The sequence below is a fragment of the Microtus pennsylvanicus genome, chromosome 12 (genome assembly GCF_037038515.1).
Source record: "Microtus pennsylvanicus isolate mMicPen1 chromosome 12, mMicPen1.hap1, whole genome shotgun sequence".
NCBI lineage: Eukaryota > Metazoa > Chordata > Mammalia > Rodentia > Cricetidae > Microtus > Microtus pennsylvanicus.
This window is the reverse complement of record NC_134590.1, coordinates 25,959,515-25,981,728: the sequence shown is the minus strand read 5'-3', so window position 1 is coordinate 25,981,728 and position 22,214 is coordinate 25,959,515. Positions and strand designations below refer to the sequence as shown.

General features: G+C 40.1%; 1 protein-coding gene across 7 annotated transcripts in view; it reads left to right on the top strand.

Moving 5' to 3' along the window:
• Exoc1 (exocyst complex component 1) overlaps positions 1–19,878 on the top strand; it is a 39,251-nt gene extending 19,373 nt beyond the window's left edge. For 4 of the 7 annotated variants that reach the window (XM_075942947.1, XM_075942944.1, XM_075942946.1 and 1 more), the window contains 10 exons: positions 3,219–3,324; positions 7,046–7,090; positions 8,478–8,641; positions 9,186–9,293; positions 10,878–10,954; positions 11,770–11,998; positions 14,064–14,247; positions 15,982–16,181; positions 17,480–17,674; positions 19,212–19,878. In XM_075942947.1, coding sequence (XP_075799062.1) covers positions 3,219–3,324; positions 7,046–7,090; positions 8,478–8,641; positions 9,186–9,293; positions 10,878–10,954; positions 11,770–11,998; positions 14,064–14,247; positions 15,982–16,181; positions 17,480–17,674; positions 19,212–19,364 — 1,461 coding nt within the window. In that variant the 3' untranslated portion in view covers positions 19,365–19,878. The remainder of the gene's footprint in view (positions 1–3,218; positions 3,325–7,045; positions 7,091–8,477; positions 8,642–9,185; positions 9,294–10,877; positions 10,955–11,769; positions 11,999–14,063; positions 14,248–15,981; positions 16,182–17,479; positions 17,675–19,211) is intronic. The other 3 variants (XM_075942950.1, XM_075942949.1, XM_075942945.1) reach the window with 1 other exon arrangement.
• Positions 19,879–22,214: the final 2,336 nt, after the last annotated feature.

Below are 22,214 nucleotides of genomic sequence, written 5' to 3'. Positions count from 1 at the left end.
CTGGCTCCCTGTTTCTAAGCTGAGGTGAGTCTTCTTGTTGTTTTGTTGTTTGTTTGGCTCACTTTTTCCCCTCCCAATTCACTTGTCACATCTTCCTAGTAGCTTTCTTTCTGGTTTTGAATTAGTTCAGTTTCTTCTGTTTCACTCCTCAGGAACTAGCAAACCCTGGATTTGAACCCCACCCTACCCCACCCTGTTGTGCTCTCTTCAGACCCTTCCTCTTCTTTGGTTTTCTGTTACAGTTTTTAGGGATTGGTTTTTGTTTTCTGTTGATTTTTGTATAGGGTTTGTAGCTGGGCTGGTGTTTACCTTTCTCCTCTGATGGTATGCAGAGTACCTTCCAGTACCATGAACACTCTCATCAGTAGGTGTGAGGCTCTAGTTAGGCACCAGCTGTACTTAACTGTGTCCAGTGTTAAGTGTTGTCTTCAGCAATAGGACCTTACCATTTATAAACTGAGATTTTTAAAAAGGGAAGATGAATCTGGTAACATGTATTCAAACCATAATTTTAAAAGCCTTTTAAGGACTGGAGAAACAGCTCAGCTAGTAAAGGTGCCTGCTGCCAATCCCAACAGCCTGAGTTGAGTTCAGTTCCCAGGACCCACACAGAGGAAGAGAACCAACTCTCATACTTACCTTCTGACTTCTACCAGCTCTCCCACTCCCAGCCTCCGCCCCACCCCTATACAAACACAAGCATTGTGGATGCACAAAAATACTTTTCAAAAACAAATGTTTATCCCCTGAAGTATCCATGTGCATCTGATCTGGCTTGCTAGTGTTGGTATGATTCTTTTTGCTCCTCAAATGGGTCTTTTGAGTGTTATGCAATTCTTCTGTTACATTATTCTGTTTTGTTTTATCAAGAGAATTCTGATTTGGAGGTGCGTTAAGTAAAAATATTTATAGTACTCAAATTCCTTCCCTTTTGAAGTTTTAGGAGATTAATATTTTAAATAATTAAATACATCTTCTTAAGAGTTTCATGCAAACAAGTGCTTTGTTCCCTAGTGACTATTCAAATAAGTAATCAATAAGCTTTTTGCCTAATTGTGTTCTCAGAGGATTGTCTTAATCTTCACATATTATGCATTATTCATGAATGTAGTTTAAAGTGAAGAAATAAGATGAGTGCCAACCTAGTGGTGACTTATGGATCATTCTCTGCTCAGAGGGTAGTTTTTTCCTACAAGAGGGTAACTTTAAATGATACTACTAATGAACTTTTTAAATGAAATTGACTTATATTCCAGGAATGTTACTTGATCCTTTGGTTTGAGCTTTTGGTGCACATGTGTGTACACACACACACACACACACACACACACACACACACACACACCTTATATGGCCAGTTTAGTTGTTGAAATATTGTAAAAAAAAATCAGGAATTTTGTTTAAAAAGGAAGAAGAAATGACGTAAGAACAACAACAGAAAGAACCCAAATAAACCAACGAGCAAGCCCGTATTCTTTTAGCACTCAGTTGGATGTACACAGCTCACATTTGGTGGAATGAATAGGAAAAGCCCATCCCAAATTCTTGAGGGATGAGGATTTATCTTCGCCGTCACTCCCAGCTGCACTCAGGCTCACTCTAGACCTTATTTTATTTCTATAACTAGAGCCTGTGGAAGGCATAGGGACTGTGGTCATATCGTCCATCCGCTCAGGCACCTTCTCTCCCAGGACTCCAGCATCTGTCTGTGTGAGCGCATATGAGGTGCTTCCCTCGTGATTAGGGACATCTGAGCTTTTCTGAGACTGACTGACATATCTCCGTCTTAGTCCTAGTGCCCTCCCCAGCAGCACATAGACCATAAAATCAGAACAACACAGATTGGCAAGACCCCATGCGTACATGGTACATATTCATGAAGCATTACATATTTTTATGATGGAAAATCCTCATACTCATGGATAGGCGAATCCACACTGTGATTATCAGTCTTAGTTCACAGTGGAGACATGTGCTTGGTTGTGTTAAAAAGAAGAAAAAGGTCTCTGGAAGACAACTTACAGCTAGCACAAAGCAAAATTGAAAAGGCTGCTCGGGACAACAGTATTTAAATTTCAAATCAGATATTACAAGGAAATTTTGTGGTACATTTTAATTTATATGTGCTTTTGAGTTAATACACGATCATAGGAAATAGCTGCTTAGTTGAGTGACTCTTCTTACAGATATGATCTGTACATTGCAAAGGGACAGACACTAAAGTATGTTAGAGAGCCTACTCTATAAAAAAACGATAGATTGATTTGTGATAAAGAATCTTGAAGGTAAAATTCTGTACTGAGTTTAAAAGAATAACTGCGAATAATTATTCTACTATAGATTTCTTGAAATTTAGCTAAATTCTTCAATCATATAACTTCGGACCTGGAAAGATAGATGAGCTCTACTACTGAAGAATCCTTATAGGGCCACATAGAGTATTTCATGTAAGGATAGACAGGTGTGATAAAAAAAACAAATTAGTCTTATGCTAAATAATAGGTGTTTTCATTTAAGGCTCAATTAATCAAATCTGTTTCCAGAAAAATTATTTTGAAAATTGTGTTGTATGTATACTAATGAAATTCTAACCTTTGGGTTTACACCCAAAGCTGGCCAGGGTCAGTGAAATCAGAAGATCCCTTCATTGCTATTGGCACTGCCGGGCAACATGGTAGCGTGGAGGGAGAAGGACGAAGATTCCCAGAGCCCTTCAAAGTGAAGTGGCGTCAGCCTCATGAAGATTCCTGCACCCTTCATCTCTGTAATCTGCCCCAGGGAACAGAAAACCCACTGTGACATTGTCATAACAACACTGAAATGGTTCCAGTGTCCTTTGCTAGGGAATTGGATTACGGGATTTGTGGTGTGTCACACACTAGAACACTGTGCCCCCATTACAGTGCAGCAGGAGAAGCTCAGCTGTTCCGCTTCACATACCCTAGCCTGAGTGGTTGTAACTCCATTTAAAATGTATCAAGGCAATGCATAACCATGGAAATAGAAGTGTGATTGCTTGACTTGGCGTTTCTGTAAATTTTAATGATATGCTTCCTCACCTATTCAGTCTGCTTTGTTTCTTTCTCAAGACAGAAAATAGCCTAACTTTTTATATTCTCTGAAATACACTAAGGTTTTACAAGCATGAAGGATTTAAATGAACGATTAAGGAGAAAACTGTTAGTTTACTAATAACTACGTATTTCATTTATTTAAAGAATTACATGGATTATTTATCCCGACTATATGAAAGAGAAATCAAAGACTTCTTTGAAGTTGCAAAGATCAAGATGACTGGCACCACTAAAGAAAGCAAGAAGTTTGGTAAGCCTAGCGTGGGCTCAGTGTCCGCTTTTGAAGTAGTCTTACTTTCTGAATGGTAACTCCAAGGCTTTAAACAAGGCAGGAGAAAACACAATAGAGTTAAAGAAAGAAGAGGGCTAGCTAATATATTTGATTTACAGGTGTTTCAAAGAAAGTGTATTTGAAAAGAAATGTGTATCTGTCCATATTTTTTTCACAAGCTAAAACTATATAGTGTATCAGTCCAGCAGCAGTTGGGCATTCACGCTGTGATTGGAGGTCACTGTTGCTAGGGAAAGCAGAGGTGAGAAAGTTAAGTGCAGCCTGGCAGAGAAGGGATTAGGCAAGAGACTGCTGGGAGTGTGGTTTCTGATCCCTAAGACCTTTGCAGGTGGGGGCCAGTCATTGCTCTCCACAGAGAAAGAACTAAAAGTCATTCCTGGCTTCTTACTTCTCACTGGCTGCTTTGAATTTAGAAAAAGTGTTTATTTTCTCTCTTGCCTGTGGTATACAGAAATGTCACCCAAATCTCTCTTGTGATTGTTCCTTATTTTCTAAAGCAAAATATTTGGAGCGTATTGCTTTTTATTTCCTAATATTTAAAGGGACAAAAACATTGTTTAAAAGAAAAGCCAGTGAAAGTATCAAGCTAAGAAAAGATGTGCTGAGGCCACGTTCTGCTCTTGCATGTACCCATCTCTGGAGTTCTCTTTGGATGGAGTTCTGTGCCTATTCAAATCCAAACCTGGCCTTAAAGGGCTACATCGTGTACTCCTCGGTGTCTCTGGAGTCCCTTTAGAATGCTGAGTTTAGCACTGACTGTTGAAATGAGCCTGCGCCCTAAGCAATGGCAGGAAACAGGCAGCAGCGTTGAATATTGCTGGGTCCTGCTCCCATCTGTTCTTCGGGGCAGAGAAGACTGCCCTTAGATGTCACCAATTTTAGCCACTGTGTTAATTACTGTGGTCCAGACTTTGAAGTGCTTTGGATTTGTCTTTACTATGCTACTTTTCGTAAAATACTGTCTTGGGACAGGAGGCTTTTGAAAACAGACATGCTAACTCATCCTAAAGGCTAATTGTTCTAAAACAGCAGTGTGTTTATATCTTGTTGATGTTTCACTGTGGATATGTTATGCCTTTTCTGGCAAAGAGCATATTATTAATGCAGTTACGTGTTTAATGTTTCATTGAGTATATTTGTCATCACTTGTTAATGTGCCATTTTATGCTGAGAAATCTCTTTTCATATATCAAAACAAGTTGCATATACTTTAAGATAAAGGATATAAAAATACAACTTAAATAAAATGTAATAGTATCTTTATATTATCATCACATCTTAAAGCTTAAGCCTTTTCTTACTCTAAGTTCTTAAATTATCTTGTTAAAATATTTTAATTTACATAATACAATTTAAAATACATTTTTATAATTTTAAAGCAATGTCATAGCAAAAGGATAAATCTGTAGTTATTAAATGCTGATGGAAAGGAGGGTAAATTGTGATAATTCATCACAGAAGATTAGAGTATCAGTTATTTGTCATCAAATACAAGAGAAAAACTAAATTCAGGGGATAGCAGCAGTTTGTTGGTCTCTCAGCATTTGTCTTGTTAACATTTTAAAAGTAAAATTCAAGTTAAACACACGTCTTAAGAAATTCCCAATTAGGTAGGTTGAAATTTTTCCTAAGAGATTTTTTTCAATAATCCAGATTATGTGTAAATGAACTCTAATAGTAACTATAATTACAATTGGAACCCCTGGGTTTGGAAGGTTAGCTTTTCAATGACTTTAGGCTATCACTTTAAATAGAAACTTCTTATTGTCCTTGCTCTGGCGATCCTTCAGCATAGGTGCTGGTAACAGTTTACCTTACAAACGGAAGAACATGACACAGTGGGCATCATCAGAATGGGGACACCTCTTCCTTTCTGGAAACTTAATTTTATCTTTAGCATCACTCATTTCAAGAAATTCAAAATAGGTTAATGATGTCAAGAGAATATTTGTTCTTTGTGATAAAAATCTCTATATAAATTATTCCCTCTTTTGATGAATAATTTACCTCGATATCCTCAGAAATGTAGGGTTTTCCTCCTGGCATTGAAACTTTGATGGATTCTTCCATTCCTCTTCTCCAAATGTACTTAATGAGATAGAGGCAAAGGAGACTGTTATTTTTACAGGTGTCGCTGGGGACAAGGTAGTGCTTACACATGGACTTCAGCTGTTGGGTTTGGCATATAACCATATATGAAATACATGTCTTAACTATAAGAAACAAATAAGTTACTTGTAAAATATACATAAGATTTTAGTTCCTTTGTATATATAGTCACATGATTATAGTGCCCCTGTTTAATATTACAAAATCTTTACAATGGTGTCCGAAACAATCTTATTGTTTCTCAATGAAACTAAGATTTTTGATTCCAAAGGTAGTTGAATACAAGGCTGGATTCAAGGGTTGGCAGAAGATTAATTCAATAAATGTTTATAAATGTCCATTGTAAGCAGTGGAAGTGTAGCAGTAAACAGAGGCCCTGATCCACTACTCCTGTGTTTATCATCTACTGGAGATTACTTAAAGATATTTAAGACTTTATCTGAGACTCTGCTGCTGAGAAAGAATTTAGATGTTTTGAGTTCCAAATTATTAATGGGCAGTACTGGTGACTAGTCATGATTGTCTGCTTAAAAAAGACTTTGAAATAGACTTCGCTCTCGGAAGGTGAGCCCACAGAATGATACCTCAGGGCCCCCGGAATAGTGTTCACATTAGCGGACAGTTAGCTGCATTGTGGGTTCACCACTTTAATATCTGCCCTTCTTGTTCCACGTCCCCTTGAACTTCTGGTGGCCGAAGCTGGCATCCCAGTGCTAGCATGGGAATGACCAGGACAAAACTCTACTTGGGCCTTTGCCTCAGGTGTGGCCTGGCACTGTGCCAGTTGACACATTGCTCTCTGTTTTTAAGCAGCTTTTAGATTATCGTTTATTCTTTAGTCCCAGTTTATGATTTGGTTCTTACCTTTCACCTGAACTTCTGAGTGTGAGTTCAGAATGGTTCATGGCTTAGGCTCTAATGTTGATCTATACATACGGTGTAGAGTTGAGAATAAAAGAAATGTCAGATGTCTGATAGATTCAGACTTCCCTAGCTAGTCTGCCCCTCGCACTACTCTTCCACACACAGCTCCTGACTGCTGTCTCCCCACCTAGTCCTGTATTCACAGGCTAGTTACCAAGGAATCCAGTGCATATTTGATTCTCATTTTAAAGCTATCTTCAAAGGCCCACTTGCATTATTTTTGACAGATAAAGTAAAAGATTAATGTGGTGGGGATTCCCTTCAGGGGCTTCCAGGAGATTACTTGAGCTTCATTTTCTCAAGAAACAAAGCCTTGTGAATTCATTCTTTTAAACGGAAGTGTACCAACTTCCCAAACTAAGCCAACAACAATCCCACTCATTTAAAGAGGGTTTAAACACTGATACTTTTCCTGAATATCTAAGTAGAAGCCCCACACTAAAGGAGTAGTAAGACGTCTCTCATAGTTTCTCAACAGTCACAGAGCAACTCTCCGTGTGTTTGCACCTCTCATTAGTCAGTGCTCACAGTTCTTTGCATGTGTCTTTTAAACTAGAGCTCTAACTGCCTCTTGTGCATGGTTTGTGCAAATTGCAGTTTATTAACTTGTCTTTGTCTTTGATGCTTGCAACCTAATCCATCACAGCTACACTGCCTCGAAAAGAAAGTGCTGTCAAACAGGACCCGGAGAGTGAGTATGCTTCCTGTGCTAGTAGGCGCCCTCAGTGCATGGTTGTTAATGTCTAGGTGTTAGTTACCTGTCTTGAAAACATTAATAGCAGATATGTTGATTGCAACAAATTGCCAGGTATTGGAAAAAGAAACCCAGCATGGTGGTTGTGTGTACATCCAAGAAATAAGTGACGTGGTTACAGTTACACAGCAAGGGCTGAAAGCTTTGTTGTCAGGGTTTATGGGAGACCTTAACATTGCACTTCTGTTACAGGCTGTGTTTAGAAGAGCTATAACTATTACTAGAGGGGCACTGGAGGGATGGCTCAGCAGTTAGGAGTACATACTGCTTTTTGAGAGTACCTGAGTGCAGTTCCCAGCACCCACCTCAGTACCTCCCAGCCACCTGTAACCCCAGCTCCAGTGGGATCCGATGCCTCTGGCTTTGCTGGCACCCTCACTCACATGCACATGCACACACATGCACAATTAAAATAGTAATAAAAATAAATCCTTGAAAAAAGTCTTAGAGGTCTGGTAATGGTTTGTATAATGAGGTCAAAGCTTGAATTGTCCTTATTAGAACATCATTTTCCCTTTCTGCCTTAGTAAATAGTGCAAGTTAACAGAGCAGTATTCAGGAAGGGTGGTTTCTTCAGTGTTGCACTGTTTATATTCTGAATAAACCTTATATGTTCTTTTAAGCATAACCATTAATTCCTTAATGTGTGGAGGCTGTTACTCATTTTCTCCATGGCCATGATGAATTCCTAAATACTACCTAAGCACAAATGTCTCCTACTTTTATGGTTAGTGATGTCACATTTCAATTATATTTTAAAGATATCAGATGCACATGTATCTGCCATTAGCTAAGTAACCTACTGAGAAAAGCAAGGTTTTTAGATACAGGAACATACTAAGTTTAATCATAAATGATTGGCTTTCATGGGAAAATATGTCAGGAATTGATAGTTTCTTGTGGTTCAACTTCACAGATTGGTATTTAAGTAGAGATGATTGATACTTGGCTGCAGGTTTTCTTTAGAAATATTACAGAGTTCTGTCAACTATAGTGTTAGCACAGCTAACATGACCCTTATCTATGTTCCTGCCCATATACTTGAGCTTAGAGATAGCACCAGATGCTTTATTTTTAGGATGGGATGGGGCAGAGCATAGACTATCTCATCAGCAAGGTCCTTTCCATGCTAGTCCATAGACACATGTAGCTCTCCTTCAACATTCTCTGCAGTAGGACCCAGCATTATTGAGTGTCATGGATTCTACAAAACATGCAGTAGAATCTAAGTCCCAGAAGACCGAGACTCTAAAAGGTAGCCCTTAGGCAGGTTGTAGGTCTTTTGTTCCTGAGACACAGCTTTCAAAGTTCTGTTATTTCTTAGGTCTCCATGGGAGCTCTGGGAAACTCACTGGATCAACTTCTAGTCTGAATAAACTGAGCGTCCAGAGCTCGGGCAATCGCAGGTCCCAGTCATCCTCCCTGCTGGACATGGGGAACATGTCTGCCTCAGACCTCGATGTCGCCGATAGAACCAAATTTGATAAGGTAAAATAACAGGCAATTCTTAGCACTAGCATGTGATTACCTTAAGTGTTTTCAGAGATGGAGGCTCCTGGGACAACTTTTAGGTCATTACCATGTCCCTCCAACTCTTATTTGAATCTGAAAAAAAAAATCCCCATCAAAAATGGCAACTAAAATATGATTTATCAATTAAGTAACATAAGAGCTTCATTAACATTTACTTGTTACAAATATGACATCAAATCACACCTTAGTTGTTTGAGGAATGACAGAATCAAGAAGGAGTAACAGCTTCACTGTCGGCTGCCATGCCTCGAGTAAGTTTCAAGGTTTGTCTTCCTTTTGTGTTGGAAGTGATTGGGAGTCTTCTCTTCAGTCTGTTTCCCCTTGGTATTATGTTACTCTGTCAGTCGTGGGAAAGTTTGTCATTGGCACACTGGAGGAGTCTAACTTAGGAAATCATTCATACTTTGACCTGTGTCCTTGCTGAAGAGTGAACTAAAGGTGGCATTTGTTTAAGCATCAATTCAGTTCTTTAATCCTTGGGTCATTTGATTTCCTTCAGATCTTTGAACAGGTACTGAGTGAACTGGAACCACTGTGTCTGGCAGAGCAGGACTTCATAAGTAAATTTTTCAAACTACAGCAACATCAAAACATGTCTGCATCAATGGTATGCTTACGTTTATTTGAACAGTGTTTATAGTCTGTAACATAATTAACCTCGTTACAATTATTATGTGTTCACAATTTCAGTATCCAAACTGAAAAGGAAAGATTTGCAATAAACCAATCTTTAAGTATTCTTGTTATTCACAGAATACTGAAAACAGGAAAGTAGTTGGGAGTTTGGATTTCTAGTATTCCAGAATGTCTTAAACCAACAACCTCTATCCTAACAAAGAAGGAAATGTCTGCCTTTGTTCTGTAGAGAACATCATTCAAAAAGCAATTTTAAGCAGGATGTGGTCACGCATGTCTATAATTCAAGCTTGGGAAATTTAGGTGAGAGGATTATATGAGTTCTAAGCTAGCCTGGGATGCAGAGTATAAGATCTAAAAGACCAAAAATCCTACCAATTTTATTTTAGTGTTCCCAAAGAAAAACACAACCTAAGAGATAATGCTGTACAGAGGGAGATGGGGGCATCAGCTTTGAGTCCGATTTTGTCTTGTGTCCTTGCAAGTGTACATGTGCACTGTAGCTGGTGCCCTAATCCCCAGACTCTGCTCCCGTAATACGAATATAGCAATTCCTCCTCAGCCTCAGCCCCTTCAGGGCATAAGTGTAAGAGGATGAAATGAGAGAGTTTCTGGAAAATCACAATTCAAATGAGAGTCATCTCAAAAAGTTATCCCTCAGGCAGCCAGCGTATGCAAAGCCATCATGAGATGAGTGAGAAATTTGTTACTACTGGGAGTCCATTCCTCGTAGTAGGAGTGTTGCTTGCTATGCTTCAGAAAGAATTTATGATAACATTTATATATTTATTTTTTATTATTTTTATTTTATCTCTGTGCATGTTTTGTCTGCATGTTTGTGTGTGCCCCACGTGTGTACATTGCCCAGGGAAGCCAGAAGAGGGCGTAGGACGCCCTGGACCTGGAGTTACAGGTTGTGAGCTGTCATGGGGGGAGTGGGGTGCTGGGAATCCAACCTGAGTCCTTTGGAAGAGCAGGCAGTGCTCCCAACTGCTGAGCCATCTTCCAGCCCCACAACATTTTTTAATGCTGAAGTTTTCATTCTAAAGTTGTTGGATGTTTTCCTTTTTTTGTTTGTTTTGTTTTTTTGTGGCAAACTCCCTTTACATCTGAGTACATTCCTGGTCTCATGTCCTCTTTTCTTCACAACCATACCACATGTACACATAAATAAAGATAACTAATTTTTTTACCCTATATTAGTCCTTGGGGGTTGGTGAGATGGGTCAGTGGATAAAGTGCTTGCTGAGCAAACCTCATGATCTGAATTCAATCCCCAGAGCCCACGTAAGAGTGAACTGAAAGAACAGCCTCCACCACATTGTCCTCTGTCCTCCATTCTTGCTCTGTGACACTTCACATGTGTGTGCATACACACCCACGCAACAGTTTAATATTTTTAAATATAAGAACACATTTCATGAAGCTTTCTTAAATAATGTATATTTTACTTTAATAGTAGTGAAAATATTACTGTTTTCCATAAAGTATTTTCTTGTAGGTGTTTTAACATGTAGCAGACTTTTTGTATGTAAATTTGTCACTATTTTTGCAGACTGAAGCAGAAGACGTGGATGGTGGTTCATTATCACGACAGCATAGTTCTGGCACACTGCCACCTGTTTCATCTGAGTATGTCTTTATTATTATCTGTTGTTTGTAATGGAAAAGGTAAACTTGGATTGAGGCGGAAGAAAGTGTTGCTAATGGAAATAGCCACATAATTCTCAGCAACCTGCTGGTTGTGTGCTGTTCCAGTTGTGTTGCTCTTGCTATGATGATGAAAAGCCCTGTAAAAGCGAAGGGTTTATTTTGTCCCATAGTTAAGGTGGGGAAGTGAGGCAGCAGGAACTTGAAGCATGTGGTCATGTTCTATCAGTAGAAGAGAGCACACTTTCTCCTTGTTATACAATCCAGAAGCCAGCCCAGGGAATAGTGCCACTCACAGTAGGCAGGTCTCCCCACCTCAACTCACCTTATCCAGGTCATCCCTTGGGCATGTCCAGAAGCCGTCTAGCATAGATAATTTCTCACGGATACACATGGAGGCATGTTTCCCGGGAGGTTCTGGATCCTGTCCAGGTGGCAGTCAATGCTAGTCATCACACGTGCTCACTGTCCTGTTGATGGTCCTATTATAGGCCTCATCTTGAACTGTCCTGTCTGGAAATCACAGATGGATGAGTCCGTGCTAGTGTTTGCTGGTAGATAGTAGTGGATTTCTTAGAGATAGAAAAGCACAGTTCAGTGCCCAGCTTTACAAATGAAGCAAGCAATTGGCTAGTTTTATATTCAGAACTGCTATAGAATAGTTCATCATAGTTTGACGTTTTCAGCTACAGTACCAATTTTTAGCTATATTTTTATATACTAAACTACAGTTACATTTAAAGGTTGATTTACCTGAGGTTTATATTAATTAACTACTTTTCTTACTTTCTGAACAGGAAAGATATGATTCGCCAAATGATGATTAAAATATTTCGCTGCATTGAACCAGAACTGAACAACTTAATTGCATTAGGAGACAAAATTGATAGCTTTAACTCCCTTTACATGTTAGTCAAAATGAGTCACCATGTGTGGACTGCACAGAACGTGGACCCTGCTTCTTTCCTAAGTACCACATTGGGAAACGTTTTGGTGACTGTGAAGAGGAACTTTGACAAATGCATTGTAAGCTGTTAAGATTAACTCAAGAACAAGTCATTATGTAAAATGGCTAATTTGTTTAATCTAGGGTCTAGAGCTGTGAGGTAGGGAATTGGCAGCAGTCCATTTGAACAGAATAAGTTGGAGTGTTTGAGACAGGCACATGCATAGGGACAGCTTCTGCCCGAGTGACCCAGTGGGACCCTGATGACTCAGTTTACTGATCTGCGACATTTGGTTTAATGAAACAATTGAAAGGCATCTGGATTTGTTGTTATTTTCATATATTCTAGTAAAATTGATTTATTTTAATAGATAGTTTAAATGATTATAATTCATTTTAATTAATAGTATGCAAAGTCATACTGCTATCTTTTTTTAAGAATCAGTTGCTGCTGGGTGGGCATGATGGCACATGCCTTCAGTCCCAGCACTCAAAGACAGAGGCAGGTGGATCTCTGAGTTTTAGACCAGCCTGGTATACAGAGCTGTACAGAGAAACCTGTTGCTAATAACATCTAGCAATCATCATGTTCCTCATAAAATAAAAACAATACAAGTAGCTTTATTGTTACCTGTTAGACTTTTACAGTTTGCAGGAACAAATAAGCCTGGTTCTTTAAAACATTTTCATTTTGTTAATGTACTTTTGGAGTTTTATCATTTGAATATATCTACTATATAGCCTTTAAGTTATATCTAGTTCTTAAGTATCCATAGAATAATGGCAGGTGAAAATATTAAGGACAATTAAAATCATTCCATGCTTTATGCTTAAGCACTGTCTAGATTTCAGTGGTACATGTAGTATTTCAGTGGTACATGGTGTGCTTGGCATGTGTAAGGCTAGAGCCTCATTCCCTAGCATCACACAGACAGCACATCCCTCTCCAGAAGTGTTGGTAACTAGGAGCTTCTTACTGTAGGAAGACATTTGGGAGGAAAAGGAAGAGCTAACAAAGGCTGAGATAACAGAGTGAGTGACCCTGGAAGTCAGAACATGAGGTCCTGGTGCTTTTATCAGCACATGGTCTGGCAGAGGAAAAGTGTGTCATACCTGATAGCCTGAGTAATTCACAGCAGTCTAGCTCAGGCCTGAGAGTGCACAGACGCATCTGACCCTCACATTACCACCTTCTTGGGGGAGGTGATGCCAGCAATACCTTCCTGAGTCATGTGACCCTCAGGTTACCAGCACCTCAGGAGGCGATGCTGGTGTTCAAGAGGTGGAGTTATTTCCCTGAGTCAGCAGTTAATAAGTGACCCCATAGTCCTCTACTGCTCTCTTCATCCCTCCATCCTAATGCCACCTCCTAATGTTTGTTAGTGCTGACGAGGTGGAGCATTCGGAACCATAAACCCAAGTAGTAGACAGAGTTCTCAGAGCTTTTTACACCAGTGCCTGCAGTCTAGAAATTACTGTCTAACCCATATAATATGTGATTTTTCAGCTTATGTTCCCATATCTCAAGACTGAAATTTTAGGTAGAAATTGATTTGTCTGTGTGAGTAGAGAAGTATGTAGAGTCATACTTAAATCAGTAGATCTTTCTGTATCCTGATGGCTGGATGAAATGAAAGTCCACAATAGACTTGTGTCACCCTTCTCTGGTCTTGTACCCACACCTCTAGAGAATTTGTCTAAATAAAAGTTTTAGAGAGCAGTTTAGTACTAGTTTGGAAGTGGTTATACTTTTCAGACTTAGCTGTTTGGCCACCAACCAGAAATAAACTAGGGGCATCCTCCATGCCTTGGCCTTGGCTCTGCTATAGCCTTATTGGACACCTGTCTTGTCCCTGTCCTTTATGAACGATAGAATGACAGACTGATTCTAGTTGTAATACAGACTTGAAGCTCAAAATCCTTGACTGAATCATCTTTTAAATAAGTTTAATTGTTTTCCTTGCTTTTATTTTCTGAATGCAGTGCAGTATAGAATGTTTCTATCTAGAGAATCGCTTTCCTTTGTTACCTTGTTGAAGTTCTAAGCAAGCTTCTGCAGTGCTCTGTGCACTGTGTGTGCATTTGGTTATCTGTGGTCTCTAAGTTGCTTGGCTTTTTCTCCCCTTGCTCTCTGCCTTATTTTAGAGTAACCAAATAAGGCAAATGGAAGAAGTAAAGATCTCGAAGAAAAGTAAAGTAGGAATTCTTCCATTTGTTGCTGAATTTGAAGAATTTGCTGGACTTGCAGAATCAATCTTCAAAAATGCTGAACGTCGTGGCGATCTGGACAAAGCATACACCAAACTAATCAGAGGAGTGTTTGTTAATGGTGAATTTTTATGGTTTGTTCTAAAGACCATTGTGGCTCTTTCTGTTGTTCCTGAGTAATTCTGAAGCTGGGTGCAGACGTGCTCACTGTTTTTAGTAGACTGCAGTCCCTGTGGGCTTCCTGAAACTGAGCATCTGTGAAATGGGAAAGCTAAGCAGCACATGAACTGACACAAGAGCCACTCTTGGACCAGGCTCCCAGGCCTTATCACTATACGAAATTGAAGAGTTTTTTAAAATGTAAAAAATGACGTTTGCATTTTAATAAGGGTTCTGGGTGCTAGGCAAGGATGTCTGTGTAGTGCTTACAAGTCAGTTCACTTAGGCTGCAGTTTTTTATCTGTTACTCAGGGAGTTTCGGTATGAGCTGGTCTGTCTGAAAGCCCACTAAATTGGGAACATTTTTGGACATGTTTATTTGAAATTGTCTGATTACTTACACTCAGTGATTTCAAAAGCAAAAATTGAACAGGAAGTGAAAGAGGAGAGGGGCATGGAAAAGTTTGGAAGTAGAAACATCAAATCTTACAAATAATCATTCCCATGATTTAAAAGGCTATTTTCTATTTTTTGTGAGTGCATATGAGCATGTTTTATTTTAGAATCAGATGAAATGAATAAAATATGTATGGTTTTGTAATCGACTTTAGAATACTATTCCATACCCTGGAAACTGCTTAACTCCATAAACCTATTATCTTTCCTTATCCATTAATATAGATTTCTGTCTTGTTTTTATTTTTTCTGTTGCTTTGATAAAATACTTTGATAAAAAGGCAACTTAAGAAAGATTTGATTCACATCACAGTCCAAGGTACAGTGCATCATGACAGAGAAGTTAAGTCAGCAAAGCTGGAAGTAGTCATAAGAAGGTAGCAGTGAATGCTGGTGTTAGTGTTTGCAGTCCTCTGGCTAGGAAATTGTCCCACCCACAGTGGGCGTGTCTCCCACCTCAGTTAATGTAATCAGGATCGTCCCCCACAGCCATGCCCCAAGGCCCATCTCTCATATCTAGATCCTGTCATGCTGACTGTACTAACCATTATTGTAACTATAATTATTTTAATGGCCATGTGGTCTTCTATATACCACTATTTACTTACTGAATATGCCTTTAGTATGTTTTAGTTTCTTTCCAGCTAGAAATGAAATTGGTGATTAAAAGGTTTATGTATATATCAAGATTTTGCCAAATTATGGTGCAGAGAGTTTAATGCTCTGAGTATCTGGTGGAATGTATACTCTACAAGTGCTAGCTATTACTCCCTATTGTCAGTTTACCCCTTGCCATACCAGTAGGCACCAAATGATCTCACCCACTTTATTGTACGTTGTGATTTTGCTCATGGTGTCCATGTAGGAGTTTTTAGCTCTTGTTTTTGGGTCGTTCTTAGAAGGTCATGCTATCACAAAACTTGATTTTTAACTCGGTATATTTTTCTTGATCCTCATGATCCTGTTATTGCTTTTCATATTTAAGTAATTGAACATTTTAGAATCTAGCCATGATATTAATCATCTGGCTGCCCTAACATAGCAGCTATAGTTCATAATTCCTCTACTGATTTGAAAAGTTACTTTTATTCCATACTGAATTTCCACATGTGCACGGTATTGTTTGGAGATGGTTGTTTCAGGAGGCTCTGAAGACTTTGCAATGCAGAATATTGTGTTAGTCCTGAACTATTTGACTCATATCAGAGAATTTTTCATTTCTTTTCTGCTTTGATTTTAGTGGAGAAAGTAGCAAATGAAAGCCAGAAGACCCCCAGGGATGTAGTTATGATGGAAAACTTCCACCATATTTTTGCAACTCTTTCTCGACTGAAAATCTCATGTCTAGAAGCTGAGAAGAAGGAAGCCAAGCAGAAGTACACTGATCACCTCCAGTCTTATGTCATTTACTCCTTAGGACAGCCTCTTGAGAAACTAAACGTGAGTAGATTTTCATTTGGTCTTTCCTGCTTTTGATCTGATAGCATACAGATGTTCTGTGTACTGACACAGGAGAATGAGGATGAAGGCTTGGTTATTGAAGCTGCCCGTGTACCAGACATTAACAGATGTTCTGTGTGTGTAGTTTCCTTTAATTCCTATAAATGGTGATACACCCAGGTGTGGAAGACACTCCTATAGTCCTCACTGCCTCGAAGGCTGAGACAAGAATTATGTTCAATCCTGCATGGGCAGAACTTGGTCTCAAAGTAAATAATACATACATAGAACAATCATATGAGCTAAGGTACTGTTATCCCATTTTACAAATACAGAAACAAAGTGAACTTGAGGGGAAACCTTGACTGAACTCTTCCCATCTTTTTCTTCATAAATGGCCAAGTTTTACGTAGTTCAGGGGAAGTTTTCAAAAACTTGGTCAAGATAAAAGAACAAGGTCAGGCATGGTGGCACATGCCTTTTATTCCAGCCCTTGGGAGGCAGAGGCAGATGAATCTCTGAATTCAAAGCCAGCTCGGTCTACATAGCAGGTTCTAAAATCACCAGGGCAACATGGAAAAACCCTTTCTTTGGGAGGGAGAGAGTGCGTGGGGAGAGAGAGGAAGACAGAAAAGAAAAGTAAAAGAAAAGGAGAATAGGTTTGGGGTAAAACACTTGCTGAGTTTCTAATGTCCTCGTAAAAGTATGCTGTAATCCCAGCTCGGGGACACAGAGACAGGCAAGTCCTGAGTCCTCACTGACCTACAAATGTAGCCTAAACAGTAAGTTCCAGGCTCGGTGAGAGATCTTGCTTCAAAAAGTAAAGTAGAAAGGCAATTGAGGAAGACAACCAGATGTCAACCTCTGGCCTTCACCCCCCACCCCATGCACACACATACATATATAACACATAAGATAAAAATATTATTTTGTACATTGTCATTCTTTTTTGACTTGAGTCATTTCCCTGAGCAAATGATGAATGATAAAATTAAGAAATGATTGTTTTGTTGGGTGTAATGGTTTGTGTTTATAATCCCATCCCAACTTGCAGAAGGCTGAAAGAGAGAGAAAAACCCTAAGTCTATAAACATATTAAATAGAAAATGAAGCAAATGCAGCGCATGAGATTATTTTCTGCATACTCACATTACAGAAACAGAAAAGAATCTGAGTACCATGGTAATAAATGGTAGTTATTTTAGCTTCTCTGCACTTACATAAAAGCCTGGTTTTTACGAAGTTCAGGTGATAGTGTAAGACGTCCTTAGCCATTATTCGTTTTCGTTTCCTTGAAGCATTTCTTTGAAGGCGTTGAAGCCCGAGTAGCACAGGGCATACGGGAGGAGGAAGTGAGCTACCAGCTTGCATTCAACAAGCAAGAGCTTCGCAAAGTCATTAAAGAATATCCTGGCAAGGAGGTGAAGAAGGGTCTGGATAACCTCTACAAGAAGGTTGATAAGCACTTATGTGAAGAGGAGAACTTACTGCAGGTATGTGCATCCCCTGGCTTCACAGACTCGGGCTTCTCTCCACAGGCGCTACACATGCTCTGTTTTAGTGCCTCGGCAGTGCCACAGCTGAGTGTGCTGCCGCACAGCACTTGGGGGTTAACGCGCAAGGACACAAGGTCATCCTAGGCTTCATAGTGAGCTCAAGCCAACCTGAGCTGCACCCTGCCTCCAAAAAGTGAGACAAAAAGTAAAAGACAAATGAAAGTTCTATTAAGCACAGGTCAGGGTGATGATTGTAAGGAAGAAAGGTCCTTATGTAATTATTTCTGCTTTATTGTTTGTGTTTAACTGGGGTTTTGTCTTAAAGTCTATGCTTAGTGAATGTGGCTTTGCTCAGTATGGTGCAGGGGCACTGAGTGAGGTTGGAGCTAGAAATGGATCTGTAATCCGGATCCAGATGAAGCTGCAATTTAGGGCAAGTTACTTGCCTTCTGAGCTTCAGATTTCCTTATTTCAGACCTGAAGCCTCTCTCATGGGCACTGGCATTTTATAGACAGCAAGAATGAGTGCTCAGAGAGATGGAGTAGCACGGCAGCAAGCCTCGTTCACGAGCAGTGGGGCTGGAGTTGAACCAATTTAAGCTATATCCTTTATAAACTATGCCAGAAGACTCGGGGCTGGGGAGAATAGCTAGTTTCAGCATCATAGACACCATAGACATGCTCACCATGATGCCGCATTTGTGTTTGCTTCCCAGAGTAGAGCAGCGTGCTAATGAGTGGCCAGTGTGGTTCTCAGTGGAAAACAGCACGAGCCAAATGATTAAAAGCAAACAGTGTAACAAATACCGTGGGAGACAGTGACTGGTCTTAAGACAGGAATGGAGGATTTAGAAGGCTCACCGGAAAACCCTCAGTTGTCATGCTGGGATATGATCATAGTTCCCATCCTCCCCTGGTCCTTAGAAGACTTAAATTGCATAGTGCTGATGCAGATAAATTTAATTCAATTTAAGCCTTGAATCATTGCGTGTATGGAATTCTGTCTTGAAATTACCTGCATGTCCACCTCCATGGCGAGGTTGTGAATCAGGTAATTGTCTGGATCATCCTTGCTTTCCTTCCCCAGTATCAAGCAATATTTATGCCATCAATTTTTGTTAAAGAAAAAAATTAACTTTGTCTGAAATGGACCTGAAGTGTTAAGTGTTGCACTTCTTGAATGATGGTCTTCGTTCCACACATAATTGTGCAGAGCTACATCTATTGTGGGTGTAGAGTCTGTGAAATACCAGCTAAAGCATGCCGGGTGCTTGCATATGGCAGAGATGTCCTAAGAACTCTGCTTATTCCCTAGGAGGAAGAAGTGTTGTTAGCCACACCTTGTTTACAGATAGGAACTTGAGGTCACAAGTCTTAGAAGTAGAAGGACTAAGGATGCTGGCTTCAGAATGCATTTTCTTAACTACCATGCTGTAGCAAATTCTAGATTCCCTCTTACAGTCTGTTCTCTGTGTGTGATAATGTAACCATTTCCCCTCACAGTTCTTGGCTTTCACTTTCTGTTTTGCGATAGGTGGTGTGGCACTCCATGCAAGACGAATTTATACGCCAATACAAGCACTTCGAGGGCTTGATAGCTCGCTGCTATCCTGGGTCTGGAGTCACAATGGAGTTCACTATTCAGGACATTCTGGACTATTGCTCCAGCATTGCACAGTCTCACTAAACAATCCTGATGGAAGAACAAGAAGAAATGAACACACTCTCAGTACACCAACACTACCTTAGAAAATAGAGCAAGTGCTTTGAGAAGGCAGACTCGAGCATTTGTGTGTGACTAAATGTCAGATAACTGGTGCTCTGCCCCAGGTCCTGAGTGCAGAGCGCAGCCTGGGGGTCAGTTCTACTTGATCTCCTGGTGATGTACTTATGTAAGCATTTATCTCATCATGAAATGCCTTCAGCACTCGCTTCACAGTGCTGGGCGGGACATTTCCCTTAATTGTCAGCTTCTAGTGTTTGCAGCGGCTCTCCTGAGAGGAACAGAGGGAGTTCGTCCGCGCTCACTTCTCACCGGTTGCTAACAAATCATGGAACTCCGAAAGCATATACAGTATTGTTTGTCCCTTATTTAGCTCGTGTCACATGGGCAGGGGAGCTGAAGAGGTAGTCGGTTACCAGCCTGGATTTTGAGGATTATGTGGCTCTGTATATTAAATAAAAAAGTTTTTTAAAGTTGATATTTGGTAATATCCTTAGGTTTTATACTTGTTGCACATAAAAGCAAGAAGCTGTGTATCAAAACTAATTGTGAGGCCTTATACCAAAGAACACGTAGAATTTTAGCAGTATATTGTGCTAATAGTGCTCACTTGCCTAAATGAGTGCTAAGCTTCTGTGTTTGGGGCAGTCCTCACTGTTAAGAGAAGAGTCAGAAGATGGTAGGATGAGTGAACAGGGCAGAGGAGTGCATGGAAACAGGTGCTAGAGGCACGGACCTAACAAGCAAGATGAAGCCATTCCAATCTGTGGGCAGTAGAAATGCTTGAGAAGGTGACTTGAGACCGTCACAGCTGGCATCCCTGCCATCTGGACTTCTGCAGTGTGGATCTAGAAGGTAGGTCTCTTTCCTAGTTGCCTAGAGGAAGAGTAATCAGGAGATGGGGAAGCTGGTGGGCTGCGCTCTGGTCTGCATTTAATTTCCAGCAGCTTTTCCTGGTCCCTTTCATTTTCATTGCCCTGCCACCCTATCAAGCACCTGTTCTCATCCCTCATGATGCTATCAGTTTGAGACATGCTGACTTGTTCATCACCAGCTTGGCAGCGAGGGTCAACTGCTTCATGGAATCATTAACTATTGCACTTAACTGCTTATTAAGTATTGAGTTAAAAAGTAAAACATAAACAGGCACTAGTTCTTGGAAAGGAAAAAGCAAGGATGTCCTTAGTGGTGCCTGCAGTGTTTGACATAGCCACAGTCTGTTTTCAGTGAGGTTCCAGGCGACTGGAGCCCAGCCTGCCCTCCTGCCCTGCGTTAATTTGCTGCCTTGCTGTAAGTGGCATACTCGCGCTGGGAATTCTTGTGAGGAAATTGGCCCTGGAAGAAAAGAAAATGTGTCCTGCACATAGTTCTTACCCAGTACAACAACCAATGCAGTATATGTTTAAGAGAAGCCTGTGGGATGATTCAAATTTATGGAGGATCCCAAGTGAAAGAGGTCCATAGTGATATTAATTTTGTGTTTTAATAAATGAAGCTTTTCTGAGGATCAGAGTGCAAAGTTAGCCACACTAGTCAGCCATAAAGTCCAGGCAGTGGTGGCACATGCCTGTAACCAGCAGCCACACTAGTTGGCCATAGAAGCTGGGCAGGTGCTGCACACCTTTAGTCCAGCACTAGAGAAAAAAATGGAGAAGATGAGCTTAGGATCTCTCCATGGGCAGTCTGAAGTTTGGTGGAGAGCATTGTAGTCTGCAGTCACACTGAGCGTAGGATGGCCTCTTTGTCTGAGCCTTAGTAGAGGTAAGAACTCTCTAGAGGCTTGGCTGCTTTGCTTTTCTGATCTTCAGCTTGAACCCCAATATCTGTCTCTGGGTTTTTATTATTTGTGCTACATCTGGCACCCAACTTTTGGGGTACAAATTCACAGAAAAAGTCATTTCCTGTGGCTTTACAGCCACTGGCATAGGCCAGAGCTACCACACGGCCAGAGTCACCACCCTACTGGCTAGGTTTTCTTCTCTCCTGGTGGGCTTTCCCTGAACACCCTTCTCAGGCTGCTGCCAAACTAGGTAGCTGCCTTGAAATCCAGTCAGGCTTTTACTGTTCTCTACAGCAACAATAAACTTCACACCTTCATCATCATTGGCAGAAGGTTTGGTGGGAAAATTGGGAATCTTTAAGGGAGAAATTAGTTAAAAGAGCTTTATTCCCACATTGAAAAATGGGAAACACTATTACAATAGATAAAGTTAGGTGTCTGCATGATTATGTAATGCATGGTTTAAAGGTGACACATTAAATGAAGTGATAGTCAACTGGGATTGGCATACTATTATCATTTGATAATAGTAAATAATATCATTGCCGTTTTGATAATGCTTGGTTTATCTCTTGAAAAGCTATTTGGTTTGACTGCCAAGATACAGACCTTAGAAAAACTTAATAAAACAGATCATAGAGATATTCAGAAGAATTTAATGGAGAACCAATTTCAGCATTACATTATAGAGAGGAACAGCCTAAGGTTTTCAAACAACCAACCTTAGTATATCTAGTAACCTTACAGGAATTGCCAAATGATAGAGACTCTGTACGAGCTAATTGGATTCCTGTGCCAATTTTAGACTTAAGGAAATTCAAGGAAATGATGGTCTCATAAGGCACACATTCACCTTTTGTGAAGCAAATGTTAAACTCATGGTCAGTTTGTAATAAAATTATCTGTAAAGACTAGAAGACTTGGTTAAAGCTGTTTTAGAGGCTAGTTCACAATTACAGTGGAGTATGTGTTTCAGAGAAGGGGCTAATGATGTGTGAATCCCCTCTGTGTGCTGAGAATACCATTGGTTAATA